Below are 19,455 nucleotides of genomic sequence, written 5' to 3' on the forward strand. Positions count from 1 at the left end.
GAGAACATTATCTCCGAATCATAACAAATAAATAAATAAATAACATTAAGTAGAACATAGGAGGAGTAAATTTTCAACCTTAGAAGTTATTTCCACGAATTCAGCTTCCTTTGCTTTCATCTTATTAGCTGACACTCTCGATTCGAAAGAGCAGCCTGAAGTCTAGGAGAACCCTATGTCTACACCTGCAGGAACATGGAAGGACATTTGGATCCCGGCGGGTTTTACTTGTTTTCAGGTCAGTGCACCAATGCACTGTGTATCTCTAAAGGTAGGTAACTGAAAGGCTGTAAAGACATAGGAAGCCTCGTCTTTTGCAGTTGCTGCTGACCTCCCATGCAATTGTAATTTCACGTTCTTTCTGACTTGGGCGATAAACCTCATTTGTGACAAAAAGTAAACTGTAATGTCCGCAATGAAAGAATGGTATACACTTGAGTAATTCACAGAACTAGTGGCTGCTCAGTAAACTCGTTTGATTCCTTCCCGCCCATCCTTGCCTATGAGCTAATCTCCTGGTGTTCTGTCTCTGCTGACGTTCAAAACCTGGGACCCCAGAGCGTTATCATTAACGAAAGCTCCCGAGCTACGCGTTACAGTGCTTTGCCAGTCCTAACTGGAAGAAACTCTAGCCTCTGCTGTAAGCGGAAATCTGTCCCCAAACGCTTATGTAATCTGGCTTGCATTTTAAAGAAAAGGTTAATTTTCCTGGACAAACACGATAGTGCCTAAAAGTAACTAAGCGCTGTTACGCTCCATTTCCGTAAAACGGCAGCGGTGGTTTTTCCCAACATCTTGTCGCTCTTCAGCCCTGGGTAAGCGCACAGTGAAGCGGACATGCAAAACATACGGTAATCGAGAGAGAAGCTTTCCAGGGACTGATAATGCCATGAAAGCGTCCTGTATATGTTCTCACGCTCTGTGACTTTTTAGCAGAAACAAATGCCAACCGTCCAGCCTGAAGTTATTGCCTGCTATAAACGTAAGGTGAATGGCCATTTCTCCATTCTGTTCTGAAGAGAGACTCTGGTATCGTCGCTGATCGTGGCGTTTACTGCAGGTACGGAGTAACTTAGGCGCTGCCGTAAGATCACGGATTTGGGGCATTGAAGGGAAAGTGCATCCTTGCAAAGGATCCCCAGCACTCTAGATTTTATACCAGTGGGGGGGGTTGTGTGTTTTTTTCGAGCATGTCTAAACTGAGTACATGAGTTACAGTCTACAGATTTTATTAGCCTGTATATGTTTTGGGTTCTTTTATATTTCTTTACCTCCCCTGCCAAAATCATAGTTTTGTTCTTTTTATGTGGAGTCTGGATCTTTGGTCTTGCAACAGTGTTCGGAACTGTGGTTGTTGTTATTTTGGGTAATGGAGTGAAGCTGAAAAGTAGCACGAGATCGGCGGTGAACAGCTCCATCCTGAGCCACAAGCAGAATCGCAGGAAGAGTTATTATTTAGTACAAAATACAGCGCTTTGAAAAGAGAAGCCATTTTGCACCGAAATCCGAAGGTCTTTGTTCTGTAACTGTCGCGACAGGATGCTTTGACGTAGTTAGAAGCTTTTCGTATCACGTGAAATGAAATCGTGGTGAGTTCAGCGTGATTTTATGGAGAGGCATCGGCAGCTTTGCGGTCTCTGACCGACAGTGGTTTTGTGGAAGGCCAGCTGCCTGAGGAACCCGAGCAATGGCAGTAACGAAGCCCCACTTCTGAATTTGGTAGCTGTACAGTAAGGTGTCGGCTCGGAAAACACAGCAAGCAGCACTTCATGCACTCGTTACGTTCGTCATTCCAGCAGCAGCCTTGCCAGTGTAGCTGCATCTTCAAAGCTGGAAGAAGGAAACAGCGGGGGATGGCAGCGCCGACTGAATAGCTGAGCCCTGCCTCACGTAAAGAGCAAGGAGATCTCCAAGCCGCGTACAACTTGGTCATTAGACGTTCTCCTTTTGGCCATCAGCGAAAGAGGTCGTAGGGGAAAATCCTCCATTAAGTCCAACTCCCCACGTACAGAAAAGAAATCAGATTAAAAATGAATAAAACCGTTGGGCAATTCTCTGCAAGGCAGGCAGGGACGAGCAGTGCAGGCCAAGCCACCGTTCCCACTGCAAAGAAAACAAAAACACAGGTGCTGAATGTACTGAAGCCATGCAGATGAGCCCTGTGTGCAGTACACGCTCTCTGCAAGAAGAAAAAATATCACTCTTGTTATTTGGCTATTGTTCGCTTGAGGCATGTGTTATTTCAGCTCAACTCCAAGCAGAGTTATTACAGGTCCCGCAGCAGAAGTTCTCTGTGATGAGAGAAACATGTGATCCCCGGGCCCTAGAGAAGAAATTATGCTGGGAAGGCACCTCCGGCGGGAAGGCTGATGCTGGCCACCTGAGCAAACACCCAGTCTAGCGAGCGTAAAAAAGCAAGCGTAATGGATATACGTAACGGCTGTCCAGAGGAGCGGTTAGGTACAAGTTTCTCCCCGTGACCCTGCCTAGCGAAAGGCTGTTTTCTGTATGCATCTCTAAGACCAAGAGCAAGGAGATTGAAAGAGAGCAAGCGCCGCTCGGTTCCCGATAGAAGGGGAGAGCCGGCCGGCGCCGCGTGTTGCAGCGCGCGTAGTGCGATGCCAAGCACTGCTGGCTGATGTGCTGCTTAGTGTCCTCCCGTGCTGGTGAGGAACTTCACGCTGTTGTGCACGGGAACGTGCACGTACAAGGGATGCAGGGGAACGATACGGCTTAGGATAAGCGGATCGTTCAGAGCTCACTGCGGAGGATCCTGCTGACTGGGTCGCAAGACCGAATTCGGTGAGAAGAGACGAGGTTTCTCTGGAGCGATGGCTTCTGCGGGGGCAGGACGACAAACCTTAGCCAGCGATTGTGGGCCTAGTCAGGGCAGGGGTGACTCTGTGGGGTCGGAGACGCTGCTGGGAGCAAAGCTGGTGTGGCTGACCCGAAGGCTCGGTGGCCGGAGCCCTGCCAGAGCAGAATACGCAGAAGCCCGTCTGAGACGGGCAAACAGATGGTGCAGAGGGCTGGTGCGAGGCAGCCGAGGTGAAGCTGCGGGGGGGTATTCACCAGATGACAGCGAGGAGAGCTGGATGTAGGAGCCGCAGCAGCGGAGATGGCTTTTGTAAGTAAACTCTGGAAAGCCTGAAAGCCAGGCCACTAATAAGCGCAAGTATGGGATTGGCCTTCACATGCTGAACAGATTTTGCTAATATCACTTTGTTATGCAAATATATAATTATTTCATTTCCCCCAGAAGGAGTATTTGTGGTTTCCTGTTCCCCGGGACTTCCGAATGCTTGTGCGGAGTGAACAAATAACTGTGAAGTTACCAGGTATGTGCGTTACGGGGCAAGCTCTGAAAAAGTGGAAACCTGGAAGGTTTTGGTGGAGGTTTCAAATAGCACCTACTTGAAAGGGGCTGCTGGAGAGCAGCGAGGCTGGCCCTGACAGTGGCACAGGAGTTGCTCATCATTTAAATACACTTAATTAAGATTGAAGCCAACTGTGTGCCCAGGGCTAAGGAATAAAACTGCTAGGTTGCTTCACAAACCGGAGACTCTGTGGTGGGTTGGGATGGAGCTGTGCTAGCAGGGAGCTGCTAGGGCCCGGCGGGGAGGGAGCAGGACCTGCAGACCCGACTGGAGCTGCGCTGGCTGTAGCTCGGAAGGATGCTGTTTGTAGATAACCTATCCTCGCTGACACGGGCGAGAACAAATGAGAAGCACCCACCGATCGTCTCTTTCTATGGTACCGTGGTAGAATAAGTGTAGGTGGGCGATCAGCGTGGAAAGCCCGGTCCTGTCCAATTGCAAGGCAAGTAACTTTTATATTACTGAAGGGGAGAAAGATAGTCGGGCATAGCCAGAATTTCAGACAGTTTCTGTCTGATTTTGCTTCAAATATCTGCCTGCAAGTGCATCTGCGGACACGCGCGCGTGCACGCACCAGCTGGAGTTTGGTGCCCGCTTCTAGAGCGGCCGTATTTGACCTCTTTACATTTTTCCATTTTCTTAATAGAAGGGGGGAGCTAAGAAGGGAAAAAAAAAAAAAAAAAAAAAAGAATTACAGATTATCTGTGGCAGTCCAAATTGTTATCTCAGCTCCGCAGATGGAAATCTAGAGCGACTGTACTGGGTAGGATGGAGTCACTCCATAATCACACCAGCGTGTACGCAGAATTTGTCCCATGTGGTGATGGTTATTCTTTCTGTCTGTCTGCATGTTTTGTAGCTTTTCATGCCCCTGCAGCTGTTCTGCGTTGAGACCTGCACTCCAGACTGACTAAGACCTGATTTGTACATTTGTACCGAAATGATTTGTATGCTGTGCAGAAAAGCAGATGAGTTTATATGGATATTCCAAAGAAGTGATTTAGGAAGTTGGACAGTGTTTTGAGATGTGGAGCCTGTCGGTATATCATACTGAAATGTTTGCCTTGTTGTTATAAACACAGGAAAGGTAGGTAAGCTTTTATTCCACAGTTGCTTTGATGAGTATGCCGTTGAGCTGGTACGTTTGGCAAACCAAGACAGAAAAAAGGGGGAGGGAGAAAAATAAGAAATTAAGACCACATTTAGTCATCGCCATTAAAAATGCAAAATATGTAGAGTGTTTCTGCACCATGTTCAGACTAGATCTCATTCTGCACGAATCATTTTTACTGCTGTTGCATCAACATTAGGGCTCAAGACATTCTTTAACCCTTCTTAGCCTTCTAAATGACTTGTTTTGCCTTTATCAATAGAAAACTCAACAAGCCGATCAGGGCGCGCATCAGCTGTCACCAGATGGACCCATGTTCAGGGACGAGTTCGGGTGTTTCATTCCCCTGAGTTTCTCTTCAGGCATAATTGGGATCAGTTCTGCTGACAGCTGAAAAGCTGAGATGTTGAACTTAAGAACTGTTATTAACAATTTTTGCACTTCCTAAGTCAAAAGCTTACATGAGGGAAGTCATTACAGCTTAAATCATTGAAATAATACTAGGTAACTTAGCAAATAAGTACCTTCTTAAGAGTCTCAGGGGGAAAAAAAACACTGCCAATCTTCTAAGCATGGCTACTATAATACGGTGAATCTCGGCTGTGCATGTAACACTGAAATTGGTGAAGCCCTGTGGTTTGCATCTGCTGAGGATTTGGCCCAAAGAAAAGACCTCAGGATTTGGCCGCATGTTGATGAAAAGCAAACGCGAGCTCTTGGCTCGTATCAGTCAGTCGCCGAGAGGCGTGTCAGCCTCCTGCAGCTGTCCGCTGGCCTCCAAGGGCAGTATGGCCTCTTAATGTCGACCCTCGGAGCCTGGGCATTTAAGTAGTTTTTCAACCGTCCGGATGGTAATGTCCTTACTTGGATACGGTGATTTTGTCAGAGACGGTGGCAAAACCCTGGCTGAAGTTGAGGTAAACGTCATCCACTGGTCTCCCTCATCTGCAAGTGCAGTCTCTTTATCACAAAAAGAAATCGGGGGGGCCAGACGTGATTTGCCCTTGGCAAATCCGCGCTGACCGTTCCCAGTCACTTTCTTCTGCCTCACGTGCCCCGAATTGTGTCCCAAGAGGACACGCTCCATGATTTTCCCAGAGACTGAACTGAGACTGTCTGGTACTCAAACCTCGGCATGCCTCCTCTTGACCACGTAACTCTGACAGATCCATGGAGGAGACTGGGTTTTCTCCTCTGTCCCCACAGTCCCTTGTCTTTCCGATACAAGGGCCCAGTTCAGCTGTTAGGGAGCTGCTTTATGCTGACAGGCGACAGCGATTCGTTTCTGATACTCGGGGATCTGTTGCGTAGACTGAGGTCATATTGGGTGAAACTGAGTCTGGACTTGCCGTTATTCTGGGAAGAGATTCAAATCTCTCTTCGTTTGGCCATTTTGGTAGAAAAGATTAAAATGTCAGAACAGCCTCATGGCCGTCCTTTTTCTTCCTTCTCTCCAAAACAGAGCTAGCGCAGTCTCTTTCAAGGAGCTCGCCATTTGCTTTTTGAAAAATAGATGTTGAACTTGTTCCTTTTTCAACCAAGAACTAAACTGGAAGCACATGAAATTGTTGCCTCAATTAAAATTAGTATTAATTTTGTCAGAGAATGAAGCGTAGTAGTAAAATGTGTCGGTAAATGCTGACTTCACTGTGTTATTAAGTATATTGGCCCTATGAAACTTGGCCAATCAGTGCAACCGGGCTAGAGCACCCATCTGCTTCACTTGGAGCAGGACTCAGGCCAGAAAGTATGTTAAGAAAAACTGCAGAGCTACATTTCCATTCTGGAAGTAGCGCCAGTGTCAAAATATCTACTGAAAACCAAACCACAGGTTCTTTCCATCGCCCTCATTGCTGTTTGCAAAATGTTAAAGAAACTGAGCTGAAAAGATGCCCGTGGAGAATTTCAGATGGGGACATAGCCAGAATCCAAACTAACCAACCACAATTTATTTCAACCAAAATATTTCATTTGAAAGGAAACCATATTCTCAGTTTGCCAGATCCCCTTGCCTACCCCTCAGTGTTTTAATACGTCCATATCTTAGGATAAACATTGATAGATAGAAAGAAAATAAACCATGGCTGACAGGATAGCAGAGTTGCTTCTGCCAACTCATCAAAGGCCATTAAGTGTGCAAACCAGTAGCCATGAATATTCATCAACTGATGAAAGTAGATTTCTCTCCCCGCAACCGGCAAATTCAGATGCTGGTTTCAGATGCAGAGACTGCTGTTTGCGTGCCAAGATGTATATTTTCAAAAGTGGGCACTCTCTGGAGAGCCTCTCTTTTCCACCTCATCACCTGGCTGCCCCTGAAGAGGAAGGCTACAGAATCACCTTGGGGGCTCACAGTCTAACTCGGGAATATTGTTCCAGCCTTTGAAGTTGAAAGTCACAGCGGTACAACTCCAAGAGCGTCTTTGCACCCGCATGGACGGCAAACTGGCTGACGAAAAGCCTGCTGTCGAGTGAGGTGAATAGCTCTTTAGATCCTTCTCCCTGCATTGGCAAGAAGGGCGTCGTGGACACCCAGCTAGAAGACATCTAAAGCCAGCTGTGTTAATCTCCACAAATATGCATCGTTTGTAATAGCGAGTGCTTGTGGCCGGTCCTCTGTTAGAATTCCAGAAGTACCTGAAGTGGCTGAGAAGAGCAGGTCTGCTGACTCCCATTTCGGCACGTCGCTCCGCGCTGCTTCTGTGGTAGTTCAGAGGAGCTTTGGGAAAAAAAACCTTACTCCACTTTAACGATGCCTTGATTTCCGCTGAAAGCTCTCGTTTCCTTGCGTATCTGCCGTATACTGCCTGTGTGAACTAAGAGTCGCAGTGCAAGCTTGTAGCCGGGAATATTTTTTGCATGGTGCTGAGCACACGTTTCATACATGCTTCAAAATCTGCAATAAGAAGATGGTTAGAAAACCAGCCTTGTGGATTTTGAGCTGCTTAGTTTCCATTAAGCACAGCTTTTTTCCTGCCGAAACTTGGTTCGCTTGCTAGATCAGGAGCGGTAGACTGGATGTTTCCCAGTCGCTTACCCAGAATGGTGAGAGCTGAGGGTGTTAAAGTAGAGCGGGTCCTTTCAGTGCGGCATCGCCGTCCAAGCTTCCATCTGTAGCACCCTTACTGGGTGTGCATTGACCGGACAGAAACAGCAATGCTCTCCCAGTCAGTAATACTGGGACAGTTCCGAGTTCTGAGGCAGTCGTACCAGCAACGTGACCACGACAGCTGGGATTAGCTGCTTTCTTGTTGGTCAGCCACAGCGGAAAGCTTACAGAAAAGAGGGGTCACGAAGATTAAACCATCCCAAAAAGAGAGATGGTCCTTTCAGTTCAGGGTAAGCTCTGCTTTTGCATAGTACATTGCTGAAGTGCTGCATGGTAAGCCTGATATTTATTATTAGTAGAATTAGGGAGTAATTTTAGCATGCATGTGGGAGCAGGATGGAATTACAAGCTTGGACTCTGCTTAAACTGATGTGAGCATTAAACCATCCTGCTGGCTTTCATGGGGACAGGAGTATCGCACAAGGGAATGTGTCATCCGCTGTGAAAACAGTTGCTGGAGACCGCCACAAGGGCAGGTTCTTCAGAGCCATCTGCCCCTTGGTGCCCCGTGAGAGCACCGTAAAGAGGCGGAGGATTACCTGCGGGGAGGGGAGCTCCCTGCTGCAAAGCTGGGGTGAGCAGCTCCTCCCCGGCTTGGCAGGGTACCTGAAGGAACTTCCCTGCTGTCCGCGTTGTGCTGCGGGGCCGCTGTGGGAAGCTGTAAGGCTTGTAGTCCCCTTCCCTCCCACCAGAGCCCCAGCAAGCTCACGCTGATTCAGGGCCTGTCTCGCTGCAAGGCAGGAGCAGAGGTCACTGAAAGATGCCAAGCGAGGTCACGTGTATTAGTATCCCCACCCAAGAAAGTGCAGCGGTAACAAGTCATCGAGATATCACTCCCAGTAACGGAGAATTTAGAGGGAGATTAAATGGAAGTCAGTGTCTCATTCTTAATGTTCTTGATCTACGTTAACTGGTTCTGGGTCCTTTTCCCTCTCTTTCCTACTGAGATGGGGTAGGGCAACAGCTTAACGCACCCACGTTTGGCAGTACCGGTTGCACAGTCCTTTCGCCTGGGCGTTCCTGGGCGTTCATCGCAGCGTGTCCTTGTCCCGTTACATCGCTGTCCCAGTCCACTTGTGAATTACTTCTTTCCACTTCCCGTCCTGCCCCGTAAATGCTACATGCAGGCACGTTATTACAGGGTTGTAGAAGCAGCTGGAATCTGACCATTATCTAAATAACCCATTGAATTTGATCTTCCAGATTCTTTTACTAAAGCCAGAAAGCAGAGGGTGCCTCCCGGTCGGAAATACTGCATCTGTAAGAGGAAGGGGTGGTTTCAGCGGCGGTCGCTGATGCTTGCGGTTAAAAAGGTTCACTGTGGGAACCGTTGTGTTGAGGGTGAGCCGGTGGGTGCCTCTACCTCCGTGATATTTATAATGGAAGCACCGTGTTCCTCTGTCAAGGCTGGGAACACAGCTTCGCCATTGCACGTGGTGCCAGCACAGTGATATATACGGCTTCAGGGGGCCTCTTTCTTCTCTCGGAAATCGGCACAGCTCTTCTGAAACCTGCGGGGTTAAACTGTAAGCTCTCTGGGACACGGTCAAAGTTTTGTTCTCTGAACAATGCTAAACTCGCTAGTGCTTTGCAGCGCGTCGATGGAAGAAATGGAAAAGAAATAACAGAGAAGTGCAAAAGCACTGTTATCTCAGAAGTCAGGTCTGAGGGCTTGCCAGCCGTTATTTACTAATGAGGAGTAACTCCTTACATGTACTGGTTTGGTTTGGTTTGGTTTGCGCACTCACGGTGCTCTGGCATTTAAACATCTCGTGTCCCATTTGAGCTAGGGAAATTTTTTCACTTTGGGAGCCACAGAACTGGGCGTGATGAGCGTCCCACCATGTCACGGGGACTATCCGTAAAGCAAGGGGTGTTTGAAACCCAACGTCGTCTTCTGCAGCGCGCTCAAAAAACTGCAGCGGCCGTCTAAAAAGGGGGGTTCAGAGAAGGCACCTAATGGCCGGAGAAGTCACTTTTTCCTTTCTGCCTCACACCAAGTGTCCTCTTTCTCTCTCCTTACTGGTCGTAATAGGATCGTATAGGGCTAACTTTCTATTTTAGACACTTAACTTAAACAACTGCAGTCAAGTGGTGGGGCAACGCTCTGGGAGCCAAATTCTGAATTAGTTTTGCATAAACAGGGCTTTCTGCTAACACTTAAAAGATTTTAAATAGAAGCTCAGCAATAGGGCGCGTGAGCTTCCACGTGGAACTTAAGTTAGTTCTTGTCTAATCCTCCTTTGCTGGAGTACGGTGCGAGATACATGCTGTCTCTGAGTCGTTTGGGGGGTTTTTTGGTGTTTTTTGTTGTGTTGGTTTTTTTTTTTTTTTTTACTGAAGTCATTCTTGATTTACAGTGGTCCCATCTCTAGAGTCAGGCTGCAGTTTGGAAGATGTGTTGGATAGGCTAAACATCACATTCTTACAGACAATTATTTGGTGCTGGAGGTTTAAAAGAGGATTCGGTTATGCTTTTTTTTTATTGAAAGAGTTGCGGTGTGTTGTTGGGTTTTTTTTAAATCGCATCCCTCGCCAGTAGAAAATAACATGACTGAAGTTGAAATAGCAATTCCAGTATTTCAGTTGCCTCAAGATTCTTCTTTGGGACTGACAGCTCTGCCATGGAAGTAAGACAGATTGCTGCTTGTGCTGAATTTTTTAGCTGTGAGTTCGAATCACTTTGTTTTTTCTTCCTGCAAAGATCTGCATTGGTTTTATTATTTGTGTCCAAAACCTCAATCACACCTTAGTGTTTTAATTATGTACATTCATTTGTGCAGTTTTTATATTGCACTAATGTAAGTTTCTTGCATAGAGAAAAGTATAGTTAATCTTTCTGTTAGCATTAATATTGAAATTGTGTGCGTTTGTACATATATGGATAATATTTTTAGATGCATGTGGCAAATTCGATGCCTCGAAACTGTTTGAAAATGAGACGCTGCCGTGGGTTGTATTTGAGCACTCAAATCCACAACCATATCACAATCATTACCCTGCTTTTGAAAAATCTCCTCTTTCCTTCCTCTCTGCCAGCAGGCACTTGCCTCTTGTAGTTACAGATGGGCTTTCTAAAACGGCATCACAATATTTGTAACTAATCCCAAATTCAGTGGAATTTGCAAGGCAACTTCACCCTGCAATACACGATGCATTTTAGTGTTTTATGTAGTGCTTGATAAGGATACGCTTCTCTAGGCAGTTGAAAATGCGAATGCCCTGTGCTGGAAATGTGTGCTAAGCTCCATATCCTAATTTGCAAGCCAGTTTTCCGATGTCCTTTCTTCAGGTCAGAAACTCGGTCATTCTTGCCGACCAGCGTATTTATAAACGGTGAAAACGCGACGAGGCTTCTCTTCCCCCTCCCGTGTTTTCCCCCCCCAGGTGCGCGAGGTAAGGCGCCCTGCGTGTTGCAGAGCCTGTCTGGGAAGGGACCGCGTTCCGCATCCCGTGGGGCGTTGTCCGATGCTGTGGCACTGGCCAGAGGGGTGAGACGTTTCTGTCCTTTCGGTGGTGAAAAGCGGCAAAGGCGGGAGGCAGGTGAAATCCTCTCAGCCGAGCAAGAAACACCTTGCTGCGCCCTGCTGCAGCGGAGGAGTCCGCAGGGGCAGGATTTCCCTGCCTGATCCCGTGCAGCTCCCGTAGGGGTTAGGTGCCTGAAGGGGCTTGTCCCGCTTCCCCCCGCGCCCGGTGCGTGGGCACCAGGCTGCTGGGGACGCCGCCGCCAGCGCGGGCCGGGCTGGAGCGGGGCAGAGGAGGAAGCAGAGTGCCCCCGCCTGTGGCTGGCCCCGGGGAGCGGGGGGCTGGGCCCCGGCACAGCCCGGTTAGCATCCCCTCCACCTGCCTGCCCTGGGCTGCGCGCCGAGCGCAGCCAAGCCGTGAGGTTTTCGAGGGCAGAAGGCTGAGCGCGGTTGGACTCGGGATTTTTGGTTCATTGCAGTGATGGCGTTTCGCCGCCTGCGGAAGAGGCTGGGTGGAGGTGGGAAGGGGAACACCGCACCACCCCGTTCCCCGGCCGCCCTCAGGGATGCGGGCAGCGCCCGGGACTGAGTTTCCAGACCCGAGCCTCCCTCGGGAAGGCACCCTGCCTGCGCCTCCGCGTGTGCGCTCTCCTCGGGGGTGGCTCCCCCCTCGCTTTGCCTCCCGCTTGCAGCCGCCGCCGCCGGCGGAGCGGGCCGCGCGATTGGCTGCTGCCGGCACGGATCGGCCCCGCGCGCCGGGGCTCACGCGCCCCGCACGCTCACCGCACGCCCGCCCTCGCCCGCGCGCCGCGCCCGCGGAGGCACCCGGGCTGCGCTGCAGCGGCGGAGCAGGCGGCGCGCGCCCCGCCGCGCGCAGAGCGACGCCTCCGCCTCTCGCCCAAGAGCAACCTGCGCGGCGCGGCAGCCCGCGCCTCCGCTGCCGGCGCCGGGGCGGGCGGGCGGCTCACACCGGGGCGCGCTCCTCCGCCCCGCTTCTTCTTCCGTTCTTCTTCTTCCTTTTTCTGTTCCCCCCCCCCCCCGCCCCCCCCAAACGGGGACACCCCGGCTGTGATTTTTAGCGCAGCCCCGCCCGCGCCCGCCGCCGCCGGGGGTTGCATCTGGCCGAAAGGAACTTTGCTGGCGGTGTGGGTCTCGGCTGCCGGCCCGCCTGCCGGCCGGCCGGGACGAGGGGACCCCGGAGCCCGCCCAGCCGGGTCGGAGGGGCAGGATGGCGGCGCCGGCCCGCTGGGTGCTGTGCCTGTGCCTGGGCTGCCTCTGCCTGGCGCTGGCGGAGCCGCCGAAGGCGGGCTGGGTCGGGCTGCGGCGGCGAGCCGCCCCCGGAGGCGTGCGGGGCGGCCGGGCCGGAGCCGCGGCAGGTGACCCCAGCCTGGGGCAGCGGCAGGAGCAGGAGGAGCGGCGGCGGCCGGAGCGGCTGCAGCCGGGGGACGAGGTCTCGGAGCACATGCTGCGGCTCTACGACCAGTACAGCGGGGGCCGGGCGGCGCGGCCCCGGGGCCCGCCGGCGCTGCCCGGGCCGCCCCTGCGCCGGGGCAACACGGTGCGCGGCTTCCGCCCGCTGGCGGCAGGTGAGTCCGGCGGCGCGGAGGGCCGGGCTGCGGCGGCCCGGCGGCTGCGAGGGGCCCGCCGCCGCGCCCCGGCCGCTGGGGGGGGGGGAGCCGGCAAGCGGCCGCGGCGCCTCGGGCGGGCGAGCCCGGTGCGGGGGCGGCGCGGCGGGGCCGGGGCTGCCGGGGCCCCGGGGGCGCGGCGGAGGGCGGGCGCGGCTGCCCCGGCCGCTCCCCCCGTTCCCCCCGCGGCTGGCAGGACCGGCTGCGGGCGCGCCGCCGCCCGGGGCAGGGCGCGGGGCTGGGAGAGCGCGGCCGCGGCGCAGGGTGGCCGCCGCCGGGCGGCTCGCTGTCGGGTGCCGCCGGGCGGGCGGGCCGGCCCGGCTTCTGCGGCAGCGACGGTAGCGGTCCGCTCGTCCCCCCCGCGGATAGCGCCGGTCCTGGGCGGCGGCGGCTCCCCGCGTGGTCTCTGTTGCAGTGCCCAGGGGGCCTGCGGTGGGGAGGAAGATGAGAAAAGGATTAGAAAAGTAACGCCTCCTGCAGCGAGAGCCCCGTATTTTAGGGTGCGATGTTTACGTTGTCTCCCGTGTTTTAATTACTGGTTTACCGCTTCAACTCTGTATGCAGCGTCTCTGCCGTATGATACCTGAGGACCATATGAGGGAAGCGGAGTACTTAATATATCCTCTCCGGAGTGTCCTTTTATCGGTGTTTTGCACGCGTAGCTTCTGTTGGAAACCAAGGGCTGATTTGCACGTGATAGAGCAGTAACGTGGTTTGGCGATCCCGTAGACCGTCTACAGAGTACGCGTTTTGAGACGACGGTGACAGTACTGGCGCCTGGGGGCAGTGGCAAATGAATTGAGTTGAAAGAGAATTTGTGCGTGGCGAATGCTGCGTCTCGGCATCTTTGGCAGTGGCACTTCGATCTCTCCGCGTTTACAGACTGGCACGCGCAGGTAGATTTATGAAAACGTAAAGTCATTTTCTCGTAAAGGGGGGGAGGGCGTGTATTTAACGTGGCAGCATCCCAAAAGAACTGCGTCCTAGCAGAAAGGGAAGATGGCACTGTCTTGGCACTGCCTCCCGGACTCTGTTGTCCTGCTTTTTGTGCATCTGACCTCTGCAAGGGATAAATGGAAATGCCAGAACCTGAACGTGACCCTCGCTGGGATAGGCTTCCTAGATTCACTGCATCCCAGAAACTAGCTGTCTGTATGACAACTGTCGTGCCGTACGTAGCAGCCCCATTTGCCAGTCTCGTATTTTTCATCGCGGTAGTGGATTGACCCAGCGGCTTTTTCATGGACGAGCGTCTGTCGGTAAAAGCGAGTGTCATTTGGGAGTCTCAGTGACCTGCGTTGATTCCTTCCTCTCCCAGAAGACTGAGCGCTGGGTGCCAGACTTCCCTTAGGTTTCTTTGCAAGTCATTACTTCTGATTCTTCAAAGGCAGCAATGTCTATTATAGGATAGCTCTGCGCAGAGATCAAATACCACGAATAATTGAATGGCTTTGGCGTCTTAGGATTCAGCCCTACAAAGGCTCTTCTTCATACGTTACTGCAAGTATTTCTGTCCACAAGAGAGGCTTTAGAGGCTAGAGCCGTAAACACCCTGGTTTTGGAGGACGGAGAGCTGGGACTCCCCAGTTACTGCTCCTACAGAGAAACTCTCTTGTCTTTCTAACATGACCGTTTTTTGCAATATAAAGTCTAATGTACACTGCTTTGTTCTGAAATAAGCAGTTCCGTCACTGAAATGGGGGAAGGTGTAATAAAAAAAGGGGGGGGGGGGGGGGCGGGATGGGGCTGTAATCCCAGCAGAGTGATGCTTGCTCCTTTAGGCATATCTGATTCAAGATGCTTATTGTTCTAAACCTAGAAGGCCTTTGGTTGAAATCCCATCTCTGTGGTCTTTCTGATTATATTTTTACTCATTTGACATTGGGTGGCAGCAGTGCTGTAAACACACTATTCGCTAATCCCTTTCCTCCTCCTTCCAATACTTGTACATTTCAAGGGCCAAAGCAGTAAATTGGAAGCGGTTATAAGTTTTTTGACGCTTTTATAAGTATTTATGCCAAATATTTATCCAGTTAGCTGTTGTCTTTCTCTCGCCGTAGGCAGCAGCAGCTCATTTTGTATGGTTATTGATGGCAGGCATTTCCAGCAAACCCTTAGATCGGACGTTCCTCGGGGCGGTGTGGGGAGTGAAAAGGCTTTTTCTGGTTTCTGACTTCTTCCTTGTGCCGATGCCCCGCCCGGCCCTGCGATGGTCACGGCGCATCCACGGTATTTCCCTGTCGAGGTAGTTTGTTTCCAGATCTTCTGCTCTGGCTGTTGCGCTCCTCGGCTGCAAATGTCAGTCTCCCACGGGCTTCTCCCTGTCCTTCATATGGCTGCATCAGTTAAATTAACGAGTTATGTTGCCGTTACTCCTTCAGCACATTTTACCATCCCCGCTGCCAGCCGCTTCGGGAGACAGCTTTTTGTCTGCGATGAGCAGAACTTCCCGAAGAATCTGCCCGTTTCTGCTGCATCTACAGCAAGAGGCTTTGAAGGAAATCTTCAGTGATTTCATTTGCAGTTTAACCGTACGTTTTGCAATTTAATTGTGTATTTTCAGGAGAGAAGCTGTTTCTTTTCTGAAACACAACTCTCAAACGTGGCTGTGAAACCTTGCTGTCCTCACTTTTCCCCTGGAGGGCTTCTGCCTCTTTTGCAGCACGTGGGAAAGGCGTTTCCCGGATCTCCCAGGTAACCCACCAGACTAATTTTTGAGACCCCGTAAGAGTGTTGTGTGACGAGACCAAGAACAGGTAGGATTTGTCCCTGTTTCGAGTCCAAGAAAAGCGGTGTTGCGTATGGCAGCCGCGGCCTTGCAGTGGACAGCCAACAAGAACGAAGGAAGATGGGATTAATCCAAAGAAGCATCCTCACAACTGTTAAATGCAAGTTTCTCTTTCCGTGGCTCAGTCCTCTGAGGGGATGGGGCAAGAGCTTCAGCCCTGCGCGGGCACCTCTGAAATTTCCCTCCTACGCTGCCCTGAAGTCTCTCGCGCGCCGCGTTTCGTGACTAGGCTGGTTAATTACTAGCGGTTTGTTGTTTGGGCTGGGGGTTTTGGCCTCTGGTTTTGACGAATGTTCACGTGATCTTCTATTTGGGCAAATTTGTTTTCCATTAACCTTGTTATGTTATCTCAAAACATAATTGTTCGGTTTGAGTCACTCAAAAAAGGAACCTCTGATGCCCATGACAGAGCTGAAAGAGACCCCAGGCTCCAAATCTGTTAGAAGTGAAGTAAGGATGGGCATCATCCTCAGTGTAAATAGTTACATTTCAGCACTGTACTCTCTCATTGGCTTAACTGCTGTAATTTATTTCTATGTGTTTGAGGCAAAGGATGTTCAGCCCGTGATTTTTGTGGCAGCTGTGTCGTCGTTGTGGGATGTTTCTGGGATGACGCTAGCAGCCCTTGTCTCGCTTAGGCCAGGCCTCACAGCGAGCTCTGCTTCAGTAAAAATCCTAAGGCAGAGCCTTTTCCACTTCTTTACTTGTGGGTACCACAACAGCAAGTGGTTTTCCGTTCCTTGTGACTCTAAAAAGACAGCTAGGAAGAAGGTCAGGCGATACGTGAGTTAGAGCCGAACGCTTTCACAGCTCTGGCAAGCATCCTCTTAAACGACGGCCACGTCTGTGCGTCAGTTTCTGCACACGGACGTTCTTTTCTCCTGCCGGTTAGCGAAACCGCTGAAGGACCAGACCTCCAGCTGATATAAATCTGCCTACCTTCAGTGCTTCCCGTAGAGGTGTGCTGATCTGCAACTTCTGAGGCTCGGGATCTGGAGGAAAGATACAGCACGGAATAAATAAAAGAGAGCGGAAAGATAAAAGCCTCAAACGCAAGACTTGCAGTTTGCTTTTGAAAGCGCTTTTAATTACAGCACCACTAAAGGAACATGTCTTGCAAATGAGTCATTTAAAAAACTCGACTTTAATTGGAGGGTCCCTCTAATGATGTTATAGTAAAGCTATACAGTCAGAAATTACTTTAAACTCTTTTTTATTGACTGAATTTCAAGTAATTTTAGGTATTACACCTGCCCCTAGGCCAATTCTTGCGGTTTAAGAACTATGTTCCCCTCCTTTTCATAAACGCCTCTCTTTCCTTTGTTGTGGTGTGAAATGCCCACACAAACAGGGGAAACCAAGTACGGCACAGGGAAACCGGCTAGTCACCGGCCGCCACCGGCCTGCAAGAACCAGCACGGGCCAAATTCTTGCCTCTTGGAGCTCTAGGAACATTAAAAGTCTTTTGTAACGAGAGCTTTAAAAACATTCAGGCAGGAGGTGGTTAGAGTGTGGTTTGGATTTTTTGTTTGGTTTTTGGGTTTTTTTGTTTGTTTTGGTTTTTTTCTTTTTTTTTTTTTTTTTCTCTGTACCCCTCTAAATAAAATGCAAGCAGCAGCATCCTGGTAGTTTTTAGGCACAAGGAACTTGAAAACCGTTAAGCTATGATTTGGGCAGGCTGGGCCCAAATGTGCAACCCTTCTCTGAGGGAAATGGGCAGGATCTGTAGGTTTGGCTTCTCAGGACCAGGCCCAGAATTTGCGTTTTTCTGGCTGACCACCTGTCTCGCTGTGCTGTCGTGCCCGTGGATGACCTGTGCTCGCAGTCCCCGGCAGTTTCTCGAGCACGTCACTTCACGTGCGAAGAGTTCTGGCCTCAAGGGGACAGACTGTGCAGAGTTTGGTTTTCATACAGCCGACCTACTGCCACCAGCTGAAGTGGAATTAATCACGACTGTGAGGAGGAGTAGAGGCGGCTTTTCCTGTTCCCCTTCCCAGATTTGTGTACTTTGTTGCTGCAATCTCCTTACTTGCTTAGGTTATGCTAGCTTCGAGTTCGATATTGCATTTAGTTTTCAGACCTGCTGTGGTCTTTCTGCTTAAAATATGTAGAAGAGGGATCATTTGCCCACTGTGCAGCACATTTATGATGTGCAATGTGCATATTTGTGGTTTTCATATCATAAAATCCACATGTAAGTAAGATCCTGAGCGTGCACCATCGCTGCTTCTTGAAGTTCTTTATTTAAAGTAGCTGATAGCTTTAATCGGAGTAGTGGACTTTTACTTTTTTTTCTGTCAAGTTACTAGCTGCTATGACCTTATCTGCTTTGCTAAAAGAATTAATAAAACCAGTTTGGCACCAAGTCCTGTGCACTTGAAGAAGAGAGAACTGGATCCTATCTTTTTCTTGTGCAAAATACTCGAACCGGTAAGGGGGAAGCAGCAACCGAGTAAGAGCGAAGGCGGGAGAAAAGAAGAAATCTGGTTTCCAAATCTGCGTTCCTGCTCTGGAACTTGTTCCCATTCCCAGCCCTGAGTGAACTTTTGTACCTGGGCTATGAACCCACGAAAACAAAGTTTTACAACGGAAACACGGATACGTTCTTAACTGTGCACTGGCACAAGGGCACCACGTTAATATCTCATTTAATGATGGCTAATGATGACTATATAACTAAATAGGCCTCGTTATTGCATCCTTTTCCACCCACGGGATAGATTTGGCAGTCCATAAAAATGTCAGTGCATCCTCTATAAAGGTAAACACACCACATGTTAGCGGACTCGTTCCAGCTTATTGATGCCTGGAAGTGCCCCTTGTAACATGAATATGTTCATGCCGGTGATGTCAGTCTCTGCAGACCTACTGCTTTTTCTTAAAATACCTTTTTAATGCCAGTAACAGGCAATCCGTACAGCTGCGGGCTATTGCAGGAAGGTGAGGAAGCACGGGCCGTGCCTCTGAAGATTCAGTGGGTACGGGTACTTCAGCCGCAGTGCTGTGAGCTGGGTTGCTTTCTGGTCTGAGCTGTCTGTAAATACGCTGGCATCTCCAGTCCCCCAGACAGTGAGTGATGGCACACCCTGACTTGGCGTCTGGGTGACAACCGCCTGTGTGATAGAGTGAGGCTTTTCTGCTTCAGGCCTGGAGAGCCTGCACCTCCCCTTTCCCCCCACCCCGGAGAGCTCTGGTGTCGCTTGTGCAGGGGACCGGGTAAGTGACGCTGGCCCAGTACAAGCTCTGTCAGGGTGCTGCTGGGGTCTGGGTTTCATTCGAGCAAGGGGAGAGCGCGCAGGTGAACAATGACTTGCGTGTGGGCTGAGGAGGCCGATCAACCTGTAGCCTGTCCGTTTAACTGCACATGCCTTCCAACCTGTCTTCTGCGTGAATACCACCAGTGAGACGTTCTCCTTGTCAAGTGCCTTTCTGCCCAGCTCGTGGCTGCCGCTCCAGAGCCCTACGCTGTAGAAGGGAGCAATACTAACAGCGCAGCAACGCTGTGTCTTAGCTATTGCAATTCAAAAGAGCTCTGTCACGCAGAGCTTGGTCTTGAGAATTCCTCGTCAGGCTCGCAGCAACATACGGTGATCCCTTGCAGGGGAGCAGAGATTGTTGCCGTTAAGATCTGCCCTCGGAGTATCTGGAGGGTGGCGGTGTATTCCTTGCGTATAGCTCTGTTGCACATATTTTTCCTTTGCTTGCTTCCTCTTAAATCTTCTTACAGGCTTTGTTGCTGAGCAGTCTTCTGCACTTCCTATTTTGTACTAAAGAGCAAAGCTGAGTTAGCAGAACTCACTTTAAGTAAGAAAGAACTAAAAGACTTAGTTCAAGTAGTGGCGCTCGGATAGATACCTGCTGCTCGCAGAGTTGGGAAGCGTATCAGGTGAGCCAGGGAGGTTACTGCTGCTCAAATAAGACGTGACTTGTCACGGAATTGCGTTGTATACTGCCGCAGATGAGCGCGAGGTTTACTAAGTA

General features: G+C 50.6%; 1 protein-coding gene across 3 annotated transcripts in view; it reads left to right on the forward strand.

The window, feature by feature from the left end:
* The first annotated feature begins 1,895 nt into the window (after positions 1-1,895).
* Positions 1,896-19,455, forward strand: part of BMP3 (bone morphogenetic protein 3) — a 34,535-nt gene continuing 16,975 nt past the window's right edge. The window contains exons 1-2 of one of the 3 annotated variants that reach the window (XM_087737360.1): positions 1,896-3,127; positions 3,263-3,338. In XM_087737360.1, coding sequence (XP_087593486.1) covers positions 3,119-3,127; positions 3,263-3,338 — 85 coding nt within the window. In that variant the 5' untranslated portion in view covers positions 1,896-3,118. Of the gene's footprint in view, positions 3,128-3,259; positions 3,339-12,151; positions 12,648-19,455 lie in introns of those variants that run through there. The other 2 variants (XM_087737359.1, XM_087737358.1) reach the window with 2 other exon arrangements.

Source organism: Nipponia nippon, unplaced genomic scaffold (assembly GCF_047370975.1).
Source record: "Nipponia nippon isolate SJK-2023a ecotype South Korea unplaced genomic scaffold, ASM4737097v1 scaffold_6, whole genome shotgun sequence".
NCBI classification, from domain to species: domain Eukaryota; kingdom Metazoa; phylum Chordata; class Aves; order Pelecaniformes; family Threskiornithidae; genus Nipponia; species Nipponia nippon.